This window comes from Alosa alosa, chromosome 11, assembly GCF_017589495.1.
Source record: "Alosa alosa isolate M-15738 ecotype Scorff River chromosome 11, AALO_Geno_1.1, whole genome shotgun sequence".
NCBI classification, from domain to species: Eukaryota; Metazoa; Chordata; class Actinopteri; order Clupeiformes; family Clupeidae; genus Alosa; species Alosa alosa.
Window position 1 is genome coordinate 41359 of NC_063199.1, and position 20953 is coordinate 62311.

General features: G+C 41.6%; 1 protein-coding gene across 3 annotated transcripts in view; it reads left to right on the forward strand.

Moving 5' to 3' along the window:
• Positions 1 to 20953, forward strand: part of tes (testis derived transcript (3 LIM domains)) — a 56758-nt gene extending 35805 nt beyond the window's left edge. For 2 of the 3 annotated variants that reach the window (XM_048257372.1, XM_048257370.1), the window contains exons 6-7: positions 8613 to 8771; positions 20574 to 20953. In XM_048257372.1, the coding sequence (XP_048113329.1) occupies positions 8613 to 8771; positions 20574 to 20762 (348 nt within the window). In that variant the 3' untranslated portion in view covers positions 20763 to 20953. Of the gene's footprint in view, positions 1 to 8612; positions 8772 to 9036; positions 9176 to 20573 lie in introns of those variants that run through there. The other variant, XM_048257373.1, reaches the window with a different exon arrangement.

Consider the following 20953-nt stretch of genomic DNA (forward strand, 5'->3'; position numbering starts at 1 on the left):
AGCTGAGGGTTGAGTAGCGATTTGAAGGTTGAGAAAATTTTCGAGTGTCTGTAGCGCTGTTTTGTCATTGCAGAAAGCCGTCTTAGCAGCAGTGATGCTGGCTGAGAAGGAGGTCAGGAGTGTCTGGTAGTTTTTGAGGTCATCAGTTAGTTTGGATTTGTGCCATTTCCTCTCCGCGGCTCTGAGTTTGGTGCGCTTCTTGATCGGAGGGTATCATTTAGCCATGGATGAGAGTGTTTGGATCGAGCTGGCCTTGTGGTAAGAGGGCACAGCTCGTCTAGACACGAGGTCAGTGTGGAGCAGAGCGAGTCTGTGGCCTCATTAACCTCCAGAGAGGAGAAGGTGTTGAGTGGAGGTAGACCGGAGGCAACCACAGAGGAGAAGTGCGTTGGAGACAGGTTCCGGATGTTGCGGGCGGCGTGACCATCGGCTGAGGAGCCGGAGACTGTTCTGTCAGGCTGGCGTTGAACTGGATGAAGAAGTGGTCAGAAAGATGGAGGCGTCACCATGAGGGTGTATGTGCTGCAGTTCGAAAGTGAAGATCAAGTCAAGCTCTTTGCCAGCTTTGTGAGTCGGTGGGCTTTGAACCAGTTTGAGGTCAAAGGAGTGGATCAGGGCCAAAAAGTCCGCTGAGCCTGAGGCATCTAAGTGGATGTTCATATCACCGAGAACAAGAAGCGGACAGTCATGCTCAGGGATGGAGGACAGCAGAGTGTCAAGTTCGGCCCATAAAGTCACCTAGTTGGCCTGGAGGGCGGTAGATGACCAGCACGTAGAGTTTTGCTGGGGCGATCACTGTGATGGCATGGAATTCGAATGAGACATATTTGTTTGAAGGCAGTAGCGGGGTGAATTTCCATTTGTTGGAGATCAGCAGGCCCGTCCCGCCTCCTCGTCCAGATAGGCGAGGGGTGTGGGATAGTGTATGGTTAGTAGAGAGTGCAGCCGGGGTGGCAGTGTTCTCTGGTTTGATCCAAGTCTCAGTGAGAGCAAGGAGTTCCAATGAAAGGTGGTTGGCATAGCCAGCTATGAAGTCCGTTTTGTTGACTGCGGATTGACAGTTCCACAAGCCCATGGAGAAGGAGGTTTCTGTAGGTAAGGCTTTCTCATGATGCGCAGTTGGAACTTGACGTTTTGTCAGCAAACAGAACGACCAACCCCGAGCACATTCAAACTTCTGTAGACTGCTCCAACCCTATGAAAATGTATATCCATATAAAGGAACCATTGTTTAATAAAATCTAGTTCAGACCTTGTAGGTAGCCTACTGTCCAAATAACGCTGTTTCAGGGGGGCTACACCGGGCACATAACTAAGCATTTTGTTTGCGATGCGTAAAACAATTTTAGGAGACAGCACTGGTCTACTTTTCCAAACATACGCGCATAGCATGTGTCGTGAACAGAATGCTCGAATGACATCTAGGGCCCTATTATGACAGTCTAAAGCACATGGTCACTAGTCAAAAGCTTATTCAAATTAAGTAGGATGTCCAGTCCACATTGGAGTGTATTCGTTATCAAACATCGGGCGGATGGCGTAACAAGGCGTTCCTATGTTTCTTAACCTTTAGAACCCGATTGACGCAAAGTGCGTCAAAAAACACACCCTTTCTTATCTGTTACATTGCTCCGCAACTGCTCATCGCAGCGAGATTTGACCTCTATTGCGTGACAGAGCGGAAGTGGGGCTTTCCAACGAGACCACGCACTTGTCTGTACGTTAAAGTATGAAAATCATAAAATTAAATCAAATTGCATCATCATATTTACAGTCTATACTTCTCTGCGTTCACCTGCGCACCCATTACTCTCGTTTGAATTACTCGCGAACCCGTGAACACATAGATATGGCAAGCATATCAGATGAAACAGGAGACACAGGGCTATCCATTGATATGTCGATCCTTCTGGCTTATGAAAACAGACGAAGTGACTGCAAAATAATAACGTCATGTACAAAAGGGTTGCTAGGTTACGGGGACGCTGGCGAGACCGACGCCGCTCTGTCTGGCTTGTTTTTGTTTTTCAATTTTTCGCAATTTAATTTTATTTATTTTTTCTGACAAAGTTTGTCACACGCTTAAACTACGTTTCGGCTATCTAATGTTATAATTTTCTTGCATTTTACCCCATCGTGGGTTTAGTTTTTTGGAGGACTAACACCTGACCTGGACTGACTGGGCAATCGTTACGCTGGTTGCGCTGTGTTCCACTGTCTGCTTTTGAGCTTGAGGCTGTTTTTGGGACTTTGGCTACACAGTGTCTCTCTCCCTCTCCATCCCATCCTGTCGGCGGATTTGACGCTGAGTTTGTTGACCAGCTGCTAGGTTAGTCGGTTGACTAGACCTTCCAGGGAGATTGAGGCTTTGTGCTGTGTTGCCTTAGCTGCTGCGCCTCCATATCCAAGACCTACAGTGTCTGTGTCTTGGACATTTGTACTAGCCTACATGGGATTTCTCTAGACCGCCAAGCAGCTCCAACTAGCCTGGAAACCAGACTCTCTGACTTCGCAGTACTGTAGGGAAAAGAAATCGACCGGAAGTACGTAGACAGGCTAAGCTCCAACAACTTGCCTCCTCAAATGCCAGCACTTCTATCGATGAAGCTGTGCTCCACCTTTGCCAGGCTACGGGGATCCTTCGGAGGAAGCGTTTCTTTACCATCTATCATCAAGCAACGGAGGATGCTATCCCGACTCTGCAGTCCCGGTGTGGCTCTCCTGTGTGGTCCACTCCTGTAGGCAACTCTGCTCCCCGCAAGAAAGTTTTCCATCAACACCTCATCACCATACGGACTATGCTTGTTACCGCTACTGCTGCTGCTACTACTGTTGCTACTGCTCCCGTCACTGCTGCCACTGATTTCAACTGTGCGGGCTCTGGTGGAGAGGCTAATCTCTGCCGGGTAAATCTCTCTAACTGCGGCCCCTTCCAAGAATGTCATGAACAGGACTCTTCTTTGGTTAAGTTTGCTGTCTTAAATGCTTGCTCTGTTTCCAACAAAGCATTTATTCTGAATGACCGTTTTACGTCCCACCATCTAGACTTTCTGTTTATCACCGAGTCTTGGCTCTCTGGTGATGACTTCATTGCACTTGGTAACCTTTGCCCTGCTCACTGTAGTTTTTTAAACTCACCTAAGGTCTCTGGTCGTGGTGGTGGTCTAATTACTGTGTTTAAGAACAGTTGGTACAATTCTACATTTAAAACTGATCTGTTTTCTACTTTTGAACTACAGCTGTTTAAGATCAATGCATCTGTACTTTGTGCCTTAGTCTACCATCCACCAAAAATTAATTGTAATTTCATTCAAGCATTTGCTGAACTTCTATCTTTTATGGCCTCTCGTGCTGATAAGTTATTAATCTTGGGGGACTTTAACATCCACATATGCTGCCCATCTAAACCTTTGGTCAATGAGTTTTTAGGCCTTGTGGACTCTTTTAACCTTGTGCAGTCAGTTATGGCCCCAACACATCAGAAGGGTCACACACTAGACCTAGTGTTGTCCTCTGTTTTCTCAGTTTCAATGTTAAAATAGTTGATACTGGTGTGTCTGACCATTTTATGATTTTATTTGAATCTTCACCGTTTTGTCCCCCTCCACCCCCTTGTCCTACTCCTTGTCAGAGCTATTAATTCCACCACAGCCTCACAGTTCACTAATACTTGTATGCTCTCTTTTCACTTGCTGTCTTAGATTCTCTTTCCACCTGCACCGACACTGAGGGATCTACTTACTCTTTTTTAATACATCTTGCCTTGCCACTCTTGATTCTGTAGCTCCTTTAAAACAAAAGCGGTGTAAATCCAATAGTTCAACTACTCCTTGGCTAAATTCCACTACCTGTTCGCTCAGAAAGGCTTGTAGGAAAGCAGAGCGAAAATGGAAAAAAGATAAACTACAACTCCTATGATATATTTAGAGATTCTCTTAAGGCTTATCAAATCACTGTCAAAACAGCAAAGGCAGCTTTCTATGCTGAGCTTATTCACAAAAATGCTCACAGACCAAAAGTGTTGTTTAACACAATTAATTCTATCATAAATCCTCCTACTACAATGTCCTCTCTTCCTGCTACAACAGAAACCTGTGAGATGTTTCTCAATTTCTTTATTGACAAAATTGACAACATAAAGTCTCATATCACACCCTCAATTTCTGATCCTGCTTTGTATCAGTCTAGTTTGCCGTACTCAACAATTCCAACCAGTCTCTTCCTCACAGTTGTCAGGCGTGGTCTCTCATATAAAGCCCTCTTCTTGCCACTCTGATATTCTTCCATCTCACCTTTTCAAAGAAGCTTTTGTGGCTATTTGCCCTTTTATCTTGAGCAACATTAATAGCTCCCTGGCTAATGGAGTAGTACCCTCTGGCTTTAAACACGCTATTGTGCAACCTCTCCTAAATTATAGGCTCATTTCTAAACTGCCCTTTCTCTCTAAGATCTTAGAAAAAGTTGTTTTGTCACAAGTCTCTTCCTATTAAAACACCTCTAATATCCTTGACAAGTTTCAATCTGGTTTTAGACCACTTCATAGTACAGAGTCTGCCTTAGTTAAGGTCCATAATGATCTATTGCTCTCTGTTGACTCTGGCTCTTGTGCCCTATTGGTCCTGTTAGATCTTAGTGCTGCTTTTGACACCATTGACCACAAGATCCTTTTAAAACGCCTGGATGTTGAAGTTGGTCTGCAAGGCACTGTATTAAATTGGTTCAGATCTTACTCAACTGATAGATCTTTTTCAGTGCATTTAGGCAATGCTTCATCGTCATCTGCTTCCATTAAGTGTGGTGTCCTCCAGGGTTCTATTTTAGGGCCTCTATTATTTTCTTTATACATGCTTCCCCTGGGCTCCATTTTCAATCAATTCAATATTTGTTACCATTGCTACGCGGATGATACCCAATTTTATATACCGGTGGCCCTTGAAAATTCCTTTCTTTGTCTTAATGACATTAAGAATTGGATGGCTAACAACTTTTTACAGCTAAATGACAGCAAAACAGAAGTAATCATTTTTGGACCACCAAATTCAAGTAAGCAAGTCTCTTGGCCCTCTGTCTGTTAACCATCACAGTGTGGTCAAGAACCTAGGTGTTTTCCTAGACTCTTCTCTGACTTTTAATAAGCAAGTCAACAGCGTTGTCAAGGGAAGTTTTTACCAACTTAGGACAATAGCAAAGCTCAAGTCTTCTCTCTTCTACAGTGATTTAGAAATCCTTATACATGCCTTTATTTCCTCTAGGCTTGATTATTGCAACTCACTGTATGTAGGTGTAACTAAATCTACTCTAAACAGACTCCAGCTGGTCCAAAATGCTGCAGCCAGATTACTGACTGGATCTAAGAAACGTGACCACATTTCACCTGTGTTGGCTAAACTGCACTGGCTTCCTGTGGAACAAAGAATTAATTTAAAAATTCTTCTGTTTGTTTTCAAAGCTTTACATGGTTTAGCACCTCAGTATTTATGTGATCTTTTAATTCCTTACTGTCCTCCTAGACCTCTTCGATCATCTTCCCAGTGTCTTCTTTGTGTTCCTTCTGCCTCTCTTAAATCCAAAGGTGACAGAGCTTTCTCTGTCTATGCTCCCCAGCTTTGGAATAGCCTTCCTGATGTTGTGAAATCCTGCCCCACTATTAGTAGTTTTAAATCCAACCTAAAGACCTACCTCTTCTCCCTAGCTTTTAACACTCCCTGACTCCCTCACCTCTCCCTTTTTTTATATATGTTTGTATATGTATTATTATTATTATTATTATTATTATTATTATATATATATTTTTTTTATTTTATTTTTTTATTATTATTTTATGTAAAGCACTTTGGTGCAATGCTATTGCTTTGAAATGTGCTATATAAATAAATTTGACTTGAATTGACTTGACAAAAACCAACGCTGCACACCCATTACTCTCGTTTGAATTACTCACGGACCTGTGATCGGATAGATACGTCAGATGAAAGAGGAGACACAGAGCTATAATTTGATACTAAGTACATATAGCTTACTTCATATAGCTCGACTTACCTCACGTTTTTGTCTGTTTTTGTGGCAAAGCATGTTTATAATCCAACGCTATTGTGTGTTTATGGAATCTATGGAAAAGAGTGTTCATAATCCGGTTTTGAGGTCCTAGCAAATTCCTGCATGGCATCCAATTCAATGCTCATATTTCTTCCCAATGTGTTCAACAAAGAAACACCTTTTTTGCCTTTACTTTGTTCATGCCAATGCAGTAAAAAAGTTGTAGAGAATCATGAGTGCAGACACCATAGGCACAGACAGGCTAACACGTACACTCGGGTCAAGTCAGGTCAGATCAGTTCGTGTCACAGATATGGAGCGCAGGAAGGTCATTTTTAATAACTAAATAAAATAAAAATATTTCTGTAAGGCGCACACCACAAATGTCTGTAAATTGCTCAGCCCCAGATAATCCCTCCACCATGGCAATGATATTACCAGATTCAGGACAGTTTGCCCTACACACACATGAAATGCATGTAGAGCTATGAGCTTGCTGTGGTCAGATACATGTCAAAATATAAGAATTTTTATAATACGCTTTTTATATTTTAATTCTTTAAAAATCTAAATAAAATCAATGCTAGTACTAATACATGAAATGATTCGACTCTGCTGAAAAAAACAATATATAATATGTGTGTGTGGCACTTACAATGACCAGATTAAATCCTTATGAATAAAGGTAGTGAAAAAGCCCTAAAAACAGCTTAGGGTTCTAAGGGTTCATGGGTGTGTTTGGGGCGTAACATCATTTAAACGAATGAGAATGACATCTGTTATTCCCTTTAAGCGATGCGAAGCGAAGCGCGACGTCAAAGAATGCATCAGTATTTTGACAGTCAACGGCGCATTTGAAGGAGTCTGCTTGCGAGACCGTATGGCACAGTCATTCCACTAAGCCATGCTTTACTAAAACCTAGCATAGTATAGCCTTCACGCATTTGCACTATTATTTTTACTCATTGGCAAAGTAAAACTAACTTCACTGTGGTGTCAATCAAAGACAAAACAGTTATACACCGTAAGTTACTTTCACTATTGACTGACAATGGGTTACCATCGAAAACATAGGCTGGAAAAAGCAACACTTACCCTAATATTGTTCAAATGACTGAATAAAACAACGTTTATCCTGCAGAGGAGTTGCTTATATCTCGTGACGGTGCTCCATATGTTTGTATCGCCTCTCCCCTAATCACTTTTAACTGTAATTACCAATTTGCAAATGATGGTGAATAACTACTCATCGTGAGCTGTATTTCGTAATATCTTTAAAAATGTTGTGCGGTGTGCACCCGCCAATATGAATGTTGACAATGGGCTCTTAAAATAACATCTCTTCTTTCTCTTGGTCAGTAGCGTAATGCGTTTTAGGTAGTGTACAATAGCGATTTCTAGACAATGCGCTAGGCCACTCCCTAGGTTGTTATTTACCACACTCCTGGGCGCATTGTTTAAAAAATAGACGTGCAAAATAAGAAAATAAACTTTGCGCTGGGTGGAAAACGAGTTATATGCCATGTACCAGGGTGCAATATAGGGGCCTTATTTTTCTATTGCCTTACCTTCTATTACCTTGCCTACTCTCTTATATGTCCATGTTTATTTTATGCTGGTCTCTAGATTTTATTCTTGCACTGTTGCACTGTTGGACTTACTCATTTGCACCATCACTATGACACTCACTCTCACAGAGCACCTTACCTTACCTTACTATGCACAGAGAATCACAGACTCAGTCCCTGCCTCAGTCATTGCAAGTGCCTCATGCTTAATCACCCCTTAGCACACTGTGGATACTGTTTTAGACTTGATTTAGATTTAGTGTTATTTAGTATAATTTGTATTTTAGTATATTCTTTATCTTCTACTGTCCTTATTGCTTAGTTGTGTTTTTTATATTATATACTTTTATTACTTTTTCTGCTGTTAGTGAATGTTGTGTGTGATGTCTGTATGCTACTGAGACCTTGAATTTCCCCTTGGGGATCAATTATGTATGTATGTATGTATGATTATCCATTAAGTCAACATTGTCTTTGTACCCTAATCCCTAATATAGGTGAAAATACGGGATCATGTTCAATTAGCGAAAAAAGTGACTATAGAACTTCAAAAAGTCATATACCACTTGTTTTTCCATTTCACTTCCAAAATAGAATAATGAATGAGCGCAAAAGTACACAGACCAAATTATATGCCATTCCTACATGTGTTGTATCTGAATCTAAACTTTTTGCAAGATTCACAAAAAAAATATTGGCCAGAATTGTTTGATCTATTGTTCAACATCTTAGCATAAGAAATAGCTTTTTGAAAAGTTTATGTTCACACAGAAAATCAGAAAATGGATTCATAACATTCTTACTTTTCTCAGATGATGCTTAAGTTGTGCTGAATACAAGTATATGTGGAACTTCTGTATCTGGTTTTAGATAGGTGGAAAACATGACAAGGTGTGTCAGACTACCTCAGAAGAGTGTCAGACTCCAGAAGTTTTTTTGTTCAATGAAACTTTGGTCTGAAGGATAGGACAAATTTTCACCTGTGTATGTGTGACATTTGTTTTTTAGTTGATCTTCAGTAATGAGTACACCCAAGCAGAGGGCCTAAACTGGCACTTGAAGCACTTCTGTTGCTTCGACTGTGACTGTGTCCTGGCTGGGGAAACATATGTAATGGAGAAGGATCATCCTGTCTGCAAGTCCTGCTACATGAAGAACTATGCTATGGTGAGGACCAGTGTTACACATCATTCACATAATTGGCTCATTTAATTCTTAATTAATTGACTTGGACAAGCTGGTACAAGATACACCTATTTTTGTTTCCTCTGGACAATTAAAGTGTCTGTCTGTCTGTCTGTCTGTCTATACAGTAGTACAGATAGTCAATAAAGTAACATAACAGTTAGTTATTTACCTTGATTAATTAAATTCAATGTTATTTATATAGCGTCAAAACAACTTTTTTTTCTCAAAACACTATTTTCTCAAGGCACTCTAGTACGGAACATTCTCTCATGCACGCCAATACCAAGGCACAGATGCCTGCAAAGTAGGCCTATATAGGATAGCCTACCCACTCCCCATACAGTGATACAGCGGGGAAAATAAGTATTGAACACGTCAACATTTTTTTCAGTAAGTATACTTCCAATGAGGCTATTTGCATGAAATTTTCACCGGACATTAGTATTAACTCCGATAATCCACCCATATAAAAAAATCCAAACATTAAAGTCCATAGGTAGAGTTATGTGTAATAAAGTGCAATGACACAGGAAAAAAGTATTGAACACGCCTGCTGAAATTTCTGAAATACTTTGTAGAAAAGCCTTTATTTGTAATGACCGCTTCAAGCCATTTCCTGTATCATGAAACTAATCAGTCACAGTATTCTGGTGTGAGTTTGGCCCATTCTTTTAAACAGATAGTCCTTTAATATTGAAGATTCCAGGGGTCCCTCTTGTGAATCCTGATCTTTATTTAACTTCCAAAACCGTTCAATTGGATTGAAGTCAGGGCCTTGATTTCCTTTCTCTGAAACCAATTGAGAGTTTCCTTTGCTGAATGGTTTGGATCATTGTCCTGCTGGAAGGTCTAGCCATGTCTCATCCTCATCATCCTGGTGGATGTAAAGATTCTCCCGGAACAAAATGACTCCATTCATCATTCCTTCAATTGTATGAAGTCTGCTAGTATCATGAGATGGAAAAACAGCCCACACCATGATGCCACCACCTCCAAACCTCACTGTTGGTAGGGTATTTTTAGGGTGATGCACAGTGCCATTTATCCTCCAAATATGGTGTGTAGTATGACATCGGAAAAGTTACATTTTGCTCTTGCCTGACCAGGATACATTCTCTCAGTATTTCATAGGATTGTACAAATGTTGTGTAGCAAACTTTCAACGAGCTTTGACATGTTTTTTCTTCGGCAATAGAGTCATGCGGGATGAGCGTGCATAGAGGCCATGGCGGTTTTGTGCATTACCTATGATTTTCTCTGTAACAATTGTACCTGCTGCCACTAAGTCTTTCTGGAGCTTTCTCCGAGTGGTCCTTGGCTCTTGGGCTACTCTTCTGACTTCCTGGTCAGAAATCTTGCAAGGAGATCCTGTGCATGGCCAGTTGATGATGCAGTGATGTTCCTTCTACTTGCAGATAATGGCTACAATACTGCTCGCTGAATGATTCTGAAGTTTTGAAGTACATCTGTAACCAGTCCCATTGATATGTTTTGCAACAATAAGGTTGCAAAAGTCTTGGGAGAGCTCTTTGCTTTTACCCTTTATCATGAAATGTTTCTCTTGTGACACCTTGGTAACAAAAAACCTTTTTATAGCCTACCAGTATGTACTAACCCAGCTAATATAAATTTGCATAGATAGGAGGGATAATTTCTCTAACTACAGTACTTATAGATTCCAGTTTGTTCCTTGCCATTCCTTGCCTTTGTGTACTGCTTTTTCTTAGTGTGTTCAATACTTTTTCCCTGTGCCATTCCACTTTTTTACTCATAACTCTACTTTTAGACATTAATGTTTTGGATTTTTATATATGTGTGGATTACCTAAGTTAATACTAATGTCCGGTGAAAATTTAATGCGAATAGCCTCACTGGAAGTATACTTACTGAAAAAAATGTTGACGTCTTCAATACTTATTTTCCCTGCTGTAGATGATTGACTTGATAAGCGATAGAATTAATATAAGTATATATACTCTTTTGATCCCATGAGGGAAATGTGGTCTCTGCATTTATTCCAATCCGTGAATTAGTGAAACACACTCAGCACACAGTGAGGTGAAGCACACACTAATCGGCGCAGTGAGCTGCCTGCTACAGTGGCGCGCGGGGATCAGTGAGGGGTTAGGTGCCTTGCTCAAGGGCACTTCAGCTGTTCCTACTGGTCGGGGTTCAAACCGGCAACCCTCCGGTAACAAGTCCTAAGCGCTAACCATAATAAGGTGCCATAATAAATAGCAAACTAGTTTTTAATTACTTAAAAAATATTTTAGTAACAATTAACAAGTATTAACAAAGGGTTAGGTAATTACAGTGGGTATCAGTTAAGTTTGGACGGTTTCCTGCATTATTTCACGCACCCATTTTCTCTGCAGAAATGGCACAAACTGCAGTTGACCCAAACAACCACCAGGTGGCTCTTGGGAGTTCTGCCACTACTATTTTTGATGCGACTTGACTTACTGCTTCCATGACGCATCCAGTTTCCAAGTCAGTAGAACAATCAGAGACAGTTGAGCCATTACCAAACATATATGATAATACAATAGTGTGAGTTTATATATCTTATCAGGGGCGTCGCCAGCCGATTTTGCCGGGGCTTCAGCCCCGAATGTTTCGAGTGTAGCCCCGAATGTATTTTGCAAAGTTGACTAACAAATATGAAACCATTATTCGGATCATGAATTGGAACTGTGAGATGAGATATGAGATGGACCTATTTATCAAATGTAAAAGCAGGACACGGGTTTCCTCTCACTCTCCTTCATGCAGCAGATCTAACTTGAACGTTAGGCTACCATAATTTGAAACATAGGCTGCTTAGAGCGTGCGCACGGTCAGTCAGTTCCAGGGTTGGGCATGTCATTGTTTACATTTCCTATTTAGTATAAGAAAGTTATAAGGAAATCATAAAGGCAACAAGGCAGGGGCGCCGGAACGAGTTTCAAAGTGGAGCCCAAAATCGCATGCGCTGTATTTTCTCTTTCTTGCGCAAACAAAATGTATGCAAATAGCCTGCGTAATTCTGCTTCATAAAGTTGAACAAACACATGTGGTAATTTTATAGATAAATAGAAATAGCCTACTGTCATGCAGTTTATGGGGTAGGCCAACTTGGAGTGAACTTACACACGGGAGATTCTTTCTCCTAACCCGCCAAGTTGGGTGTAACGTGTCATTAATCACGTTACAGTTCCTACAGTGTGCGAGCAAAGGGCGACAAGAATATTGGCAAAAAATAGAATTCATCGGAGTAGGCTGTTTGTTACCTTACTACTGAGTGGGAAACAGTGCACAACTAACTAGCTAATGACTAGTCTGATGTCAATCACACCACGGCTACAAGCCAGGACTGTCACTGTTTTCAGTGTGAATAAGAGCATCTAGTATATTTAATTACAGAAGGAACGCAACTCGCAAGCGCACTTCACTCAAAGCAGTTCAATGTTTTGCATGTTGTGTGCGTGTCACCATTCAACATTGTGAAGGAGGGTGCGCGAGCTGGGCAGCAGCGCTTCCATAAAGGTCTCTTTCAAAATGTCCTGTTACAATTGCAGCTGCTTCCGATTGTTGAATATTTAGAAAGAGCCTACATGACGGCATTTTTGAGCTAGTGAGAGAGTCCGATTTTTGGCTTCTGGTATTAACTTGCTAATTAACTAAAGCAAGACTTGAGTGATCTCACAAATTTGAAAGGAAAAATATGAAGGCAACAAGTGGCGGGCGCTAGAGTTGGAGGGATATTGTGTCCTGTTGCTGTAAAGGACGAGCCCAATTGCCTATTTCGCAGTTGTGTAATAAAAGCAGTATCATCATGCAGTGGTCGACGTTTGCCAGGGCAGATAAGCATAGTTAAGTCAAGTCAGTTTTATTTTTAAAGCGCATTTAACATGCACATAGTGCAACCCAAAGCTCTCCAACAAACAAGACACATAACAAGACAAACGATGCCGGATGGAGCGGCGTAGTCGCCAGCGTGCCCATGATATCAAGACTTGACAAATACATTTAAAAAATGACAAATACAAAAAATGCTGGATGGAGCGGCGTAGTCGCCAGCGTGCCCATGATATCAAGACTTGACAAATACATTTAAAAAATGACAAATACAAAAAATGCTGGATGGAGCGGCGTAGTCGCCAGCGTACCCGTGACACCAAGACAAATAAACAAATAAAAAGTGAAAAAAAAATATATTTAAAAAGGGGAAAGGTGATGTTAAAATTAGTCCAATTTCCAAACCAGCTGAAAATGTCCAAGGGCAATAATGATCCGTGAAAACTGCAGCCTATGTGCCTGTGTCTTCACAACCGATATGCCAACAAAGTTCTTTAACGTTAGCAAATGATCAACCCAGTGAATTCACTGGTAGTTTGGAGATCACGTTGACGTTAGGCCTTGTAGACTGCAGTCTGGAGATCACTGGAAGCACAGTCTGAAGTAGTGGGCGATCGTGTAGATGCGCAACTCGGTGGGCTTCTAACAGCGACCGTCTGTTACTCCGTGAGACTGCAGCTCCTCACCGCTAGGGCTAACGTTAGTCTGCAGTTGGCATGGCAGCTCGCAGGTCAGCAACATCTCGGCGGCCACGGCAGATCTTTCGCAGAGTTGCTAGCCTAGGTCCAGCTGTCCTGAGAGATCCCCTCGACCAGACAGTGAAGTGCACCGTTCACGGATGGATGGAAGGATGTCCGAGGCCCAGTTAGTCTGCAGTTGGCATGGCAGCTCTAGGTCAGCAACAGCTTCGGCGGGTCAGCAGATCTCCCGCCCAGAGTAGCCCAGGTCCAGCTGACCCAAAGAGATCCCCTCGACCAGACAGTGAAGTGCAGCACCGGCTCCCACGGATGGATGGAAGGATGTCCGATGCCCAGCTAGGGCAAAAGCTAGCCATAGCAAGCTCCCAATGGACAAGCGTCAACGACGTTTCAGCTGACTTAGAAGCAGTAAAAGGACTAAGAATAACCACGAAAACTATCAAAAATAACATAAATAAATGGGAAAACATTTAACTAGACAAACCAATACAAAAAAATAAACATGACATTACATAAAATTATGAACATTACATAAAAACAAACAAAAACATGATGCCAGACGGAGCGGCGTGTCTCACCAGCGTCCCCGCAACCTAGCAACTTCAAGAAGGAAGGGCATGAATAAAAGCAAAAAAACGTCCTTTGCCGGACCCAAAATTTAAATAAGAATTTTATCGAAACAACTGTGGGATAGGTTGGGATATTGTAGAAATTTCACTTAAATTGCAACCGCAACATGCCTGCTTGCCGACGTTCAAACGACAATGAGAAATATATCAAAGCACTTTTTGCGTTTGAATGTAGCAAGAAAACATGTTTAAACAGCTGGACAAATGATTTAGCTAATTGATTCTAGCCTGTACACCAGCAATTGTTGAACATTTACCTGTACAAGGACATTGACAGTAGCCCAGCCTAACAAGCAGATGTTGCAAAAGACATCAAAAGACGCAATTAATCAGAAATAAATAATGTAATCTGCAGCGCTTTATTTAACAAACTGCAAGCAACAAGAGGGTTTTGTTCGCTGTGAGGCCAAACCCAAGAGCAGAGACGAACTAAGCTCTGCAATAGAGTCATTTTGGAGGTACAAACTCTCCCTGCTCCTGCTTCCATTTTACATTGACTTGACATTTTTTAATTGAATTTTTGCGACGTTCTCCTAATGTGCCTTTTGCACAAAAAAGAACATACTCGCCTGTTCTGCTACTAGGCCACTGAAAGGAACAATAGAAAATCTGTTTAGGCAGTCGATAGGCTATATGGTAACGAGCTGTGTGCGCCTGGAAAGACGATAAAAGATATGCTTTCTGAATAGCACAAATGTTCTTCCCAATCGTTTCCATAAAATAGGCTAAGTCAAAGACAGAAAACTAAGTCTTATAATGACATAATGGTATAGTCTGTTTTCCATTTAAGAAGTCTTTCATGGTGGACCACACACTTTTTCTTGTGTCAGGAACTCTGCACATAGGCTTAGTCCATAGTCCATAGCCCAGCTCCAGCGAAGACGGCTCTGGTCATCCCATCTTACCCTACCCCCACTTCCTCTATAGCCTTCCATTCAGGCTATGAAGACCTGCGGGGAGCAAAACGACTTGTTGCCGTTTTGGGACATTAAGTTACGTTAAGCTTTTTCACGTTAGGCCCCCACCCCCTTCTTTCACAAGTGCAGTGCAGCTTGAAGCGGTGCTTTCTGAAGATAATGTAACAACAAATATCACCAATATTGTTGTGTGGCGATAAAAGTATCCAGGGTTTGCGCAAGTAGCCTAAATATATAAATAAATTAATAAAATCCTTAACGTGAAAAAGCTTAATGTAGCTTAATGTCCCAAATCGTTTTACTCCCCATATGCGCTCAAAATGAGCTATCAATTAATCACCAAACGTCTTATAAACATGTCTTGCCAGTAGCAACACCTTGCCTAGGCCTAATAATGGTTGGAATGGAAAGATGCAAGTTATGTTTTAAAAACAAATGCTCCCGTTACCCCGCAGAAGTTTCAAAGTAGCCTACACCCAGCCTAAGCCTACTTCAGAACACCTCATCAATTGTCTGTAGTAGGCTACAACTTCGATTCAATAAAAAATTTCTAAAGAAAAACGTTGCATCATTACTCCTTCCTGGATTCGAACTCAGGACTGCCTGAAAGACCAGACCTGCTCTGGAGACACGTGCATTAACCCACTCGACTGTCAGACAACGCTAGCTGTATTGAGTATTGGGTAGGACTGTACACTGGTTGCTGTGCCTTGAGTGACCGAATTCGTTTTCCTTTGTCATATGAATGCTGTCCTTTTGTTAGCATTACTGTTATAGTACAGCGGCTAAGGCCAGATTTTTACCTGAATCGTTCAGTTATTGCAGAAAGCACGAAACTTGGTACAATTATAGTACTACCCCTAGTGATCAAAAATTGAAATGGACCCCAACACATAGCGCCCCCTAGTGGCTCCTATCTTGACTTCAAATATGGCCACCAAAATATGCCCTTTTTTCTACATTTATAATGCTATGCAGCTTTTAACACATAATATGACATGTCTATAGCCATCTTTCAGCATTATGAAATACATTATGTGACAATCATGCATAATTAAAATGGCAGACATGTTGGATTTTAAGGAAGTAACCATAAATTCTGACAGAGTCAAAAACTGTGGTGCATTTAGGCTAGGCTAGGCATTTAGGAACAGTTTTAACTGTGTGACTAAACCCTGCACTTGCCTGGGCTCAATCCTTCTAATTTGCCCCCTAGAGGCTGGCACGCTAGCAAGGAGCCTAAAACCCATGGATGCTAGCGTCTGTCAAGTCTCTTAAAGAAACATATGCTGCTTCGGTCACAGACAGAAAAGCAGTTTCAGTAGAATGACTCTTGAAAACAGACTGCATAGGGTCTAGCAGGTTGTTATGATTATAGTAAGTCCAAGACTGATACATATTCCATCTTTATCCTTCTTGACTGATTTTTCACTAGTTTCACATTTGGCTTGGGTCGGTGTCACTACTGGTAGCATAAGCCAGTACCTGGAGCCTACAAAGGTTGCACAGGTAGTTCAACTCCTCCAGTATGGCACACCAATACGTTCTATTACCAGAAGGATTGCTGTGTCTCCCAGAGCAGTCTCAAGAGCATGGAGGAGATTCCAGGAGACAGTTGCTCTAGGAGAGCTGGGCAGGATGGTAGAGGGTCCCTAACCCAACAGCAGGACCAGTATCTGTTCCTTTGTGCAACAACAAACAGTAGGAGCCCTGCCAGAGCCCTACAAAATGACCTCTTCCAGGCCACTGGTGTGAATGTCTCTGACCACACTGTCAGAAACAGACTCTATGAAGGTGGCCTGAGGGCCCGATGGCCTCTGGAAGGACCTATGCTCACTGCCCAGCACCGTGCAGCTCAATTAGCATTTGCCATAGAATACACATTTGGCAGGTTCGCCACTGACACCCTGTGCTTTTCACAAATGAGACCAGGTTCACCCTGAGCACATGTGACGTCTGAATATGTCTTGGAGAATGCAATGCTGCCTGCAACATCATTCAGCATGACTGGTTTGGTGGTGGGCCAGTGATGGTTTGGGGAGGGATATCCTTGGAAAGACACATTTTTTCACTTAGATTTTTGGGGGGTCTTTGAATTCAGTCCTCTGTGGATTGGTAATTTTCATTCCCAAATAACGAAGTGGCATCCTTTTGTTCCTAACATATTACCCAGTCCATATCAGTTTAAATCTTACCTCACAGGACGCTTGTTTAACGTATCATGACTTGGACAGCTGTCCGCACCTCACCATCTCACCACAGGGGTCCCCCAGGGCTCAGTACTGGGCCCCCTTCTCTTTGCTATCCACAACACTTCTTTGGGACAGATTATCCGTTCGCACAGCTTCTTATACCACTGCTATGCAGACGACACACAGCTCTATCTGTTCTTTCCACTTGATGACCCCTTGGTCTCGGCACGGATCTCGGATTGCCTCTCAGACATATCTACATGGATGAAGACACACTCACCTCCCAGCTAAACCTACTATACATCATGACATCAACATCAAAATTGACTCTGTCTGTTGCACCTACCAGGGCTGCAAGAAATTTAGGAGTCGTTCTCGACAACCAACTAACCTTCTTTGATCATATTGCCTCGGTCGCCCGGTCATGCCGTTTCACACAACATATGGAAAATCAGGACTTGACTCAAGATGCTACCCAACTCCTGGCACAGGCAAGTCACAGTGAAACCCCTTCAGATGATCCAGAACGCGCCGGCGCGTCTGGTCTACAACCAACCCAAAAGGGCACATTACCCCGCTGCTCATTCAGCCACACTGGCTACTATGGCCGCCCACATCAAATTAAAGTCTCTAACGCTTGCCTACAAAGTAGTCTCCAGTTCTGCTCCCTATTCAAATGCCCTCAGACAGGCATACCTCCCATCTGTTGCGCTTCTCAGACAAATGACGCGCCACACTAAGGTCAATCCAAACTTTTACCAGTTCCTACTAGAGCAAGGGCATCCCTGTCCATCTTCAAAAAAAACTCCTGAAGACCCAACTCCAGAGAATATCTCCTCTCGTAGCACAACTTACAACTAGATAATTCTAGCACTTAACACCTGACTAAAGCTGACACTTGACTGTATTAAAACAGCACTCACTGATGCACCTTTTCCTATTGTTATCTACCTTTTTGAATTGTTTTAAATTGTTCTACAATTGTTGAGAATTGTTTTAAAAGCTTTAAACTGTTTACCGGGTTGTAAGTCGCTTATGGTTAAAAATGCATCAGCCAATGTAATGTAATGTAGATGTCCAGCATGATGTTTTTTCCCCATTGAGATCTGATGTGTTTAATTTTTTAAAGTGTATATTTTTTTCAGCAGTAAGAGTTAAGGTTTGCTCAGAAAGAGAAGGTAGAAAATATAGAATTTCTGGCTTATTTTCTTACACGGTGGCCATATTGGAATCTTACCAGATTATATTTAATGCCTCATATATTATTGAGGTTGTGATAAAATGACTTTTCAAACTTTTAAATTGTTTTTGAATGATATTCTATCATGAATAACAATAGAGATGGTCTATATTTTCACATTTGGTATCCGCCATATTGGATTTCAAAATGGTCAACATCAGGTTTGTTTGTAAATCATGTCAATAGCTTCCTTGACCCTGAAAGTTAAGTGTTAGAACTTATAAGACATTTTTATCTTGCTTAATTTTGAAGTTGTATCAACAATTCTAATAAGAATGGTGGCCATATTTGAATTCAAAATGGTGGCCACTAGGGGGCGCTATGTGTTGGGGTCCATTTAAATTTTTGATCACTAGGGGTAGTAGTATAACTGTGCCAAGTTTCATGCTTTCTGCAAAAACTGAACGATTCCGGTGCTTAGCCGCTGTACTATTAAGGAAATGCTATAGGCAAAGGCTATTTCAACCTTGTTAGTGTAGTAAAAAAAAATCAGAACTATTCACAAGGTTTCTGGGCAGCATATTTATATTCTGTTAGCAAGCGAACTTCTCATGACTGCCGACAAAGTAGCCTACTGCCAGCTGACGAAGCTCTCATTTTAAAACATTGCAGCGACAGAGGCACTGTACAATCAAGAAATCCTGCCACTGACAAAATTATGTTTGACATTATGTACAAAGCTTATAGGCTACAGTAGACTAGCATGTTGCAGAGGCTGCTAAAAACAGACAAACAACACAATGAAAACTCGGCCAATCACAGCCCTTGCCGTCGAACGCTCCGTCCGGTTCGACCGCGGAACGCCACAGCGGACTTATGCTGCCCCCAAGCGGCTGCAGTTGTACTACATTTCACGCAGCTGCATGAATCACGTTTTTCGTGAATGAAATGAAATTTTTAACCAGTACCCACTGTACTAGTTTGCTATTTATTATGGCACCTTATTATGGAGTGTTACCAACGTTTCTTATATTAAAAAGGAGATATCAATTATCAACAATGTCAAGCCAGCTGGAACCTGCCACTCTCTCTCTGTCCCTCTCGTGCGCACTCAGACTAATTGCACATTCCCAATTAAATGCAGTAGCATAACGTTCAAGTTAGATCTTAATGGAGACTGAAAGAGGACCCGGAAAGTATCATTATATAACATGCTGTTGGTGTATTTTGACATTGTAAACTTTCTCTAATGAGTGAAAAGTAGTTTGCAGTAAAGATACTATTTATTGGCTAATTTTGGTGCCTCCTCTGTCCCTTGGTGCTCTACTTTCCACGCTGAGACTTTAGACCCTGTCCTACTGTAAATTCAAATGAACTGCTAAAATTGACTGCAGCAGTCTTTCGCCCACTGATTTGACGCTACCGGAACAGAAACTGTCCTTGTTATAACCTCTCTGTACACTTTCAAAGTTTAAAATACTTCTGTTTGTCTGTAGGGACCTTATCCACACTACCACCAAAGTGTAAGACTATTTTGAGCCACGTTAGTTGTTTGAAAATAGCGATTTATTTTGACATGGCCCGCTTCATTTCATTTGATGATGATGCATGAGAAGAAACACAGTCGACTCCTTGTATTTGTTTCTCAAGTCAGACCAACCAGAAGTGCCTGCGCTGAGCAGTGCCCTATTGCCTGCCATTGACTCTGCTGCAGCTTCCCAGCTTCCTAACCCTCCTTCTGTTGGCATACCTGTAACTCTGTACATGTCTTCTGCTGTCCTTGCTGTTGTTGCTGTCACTGTTGCTGTTGATCTGTGTCTGTCAGCTGTTGTAGGTCTCATACTGTATTTATGTGTTATTTTGTACAGCACTTTCCTGTCTATAGTAACAGTCGAAAAAACCTTCTGGAGCAATAATATTAGATCGACTGGAACAGGGGACTGTTGTTGTGCAACAGGTTACAGCGTCCATACCATATTTGAGTGCCCATAGGGACCCGGGTTTGAGTCCGGTCTGGGTCGTTTCTCGATCCTATCCCATCTCTCTCTCTCACTCTCTTTCTGTCAGTCTCTCACTGTTCTATCAAAATAAAGGCCCAAAAAAAAAAAAAAAGGAAAAGGAAAATACTAAATATATTACTGGAACAGAATTGACACAATTAATTAACACAATAGCACAGTAAGAATAGTTAAGGTTACATAGACATAGTCAGTGCGTAATATTTAATTGTGATCAGTCAGACAGTTAACAGTGATTGTACACTGTGTTTAAATGGTATTCTATTGTATTATATTTTTGACATTGTCTTTATATTCTCTGTGTCTTCAGATCTGTATGGCTTGTAAGATCCCCATTGAACCTGAGGCACAGCGTGTGTCCTATGGAGAGAGCCACTGGCATGCAGAGCCACAGTGTTTCCAATGTTCCTGTTGCTCCAAATGTCTTATTGGTCAACGTTTCATGGCTATGAAAAACATGCTCTTCTGCTCTGTGGAGTGCAAGAAAACTCTTCAGTAGACCACCCCTGTCACAAAGTTTGCCATCTTAAGAGCTAAGGGCATTGCTACTGGTAATTTAATAAGGATCTGTGGCCTTTGTGCTTATCCTACTGAATACTGTACCTGTGTTTGGTTAGTAGCTGTTTTAACTAGTGCAGTACCTGATGGCATATCTATCACACAGTTATGCAATAAAAGTTATTTGCAGTC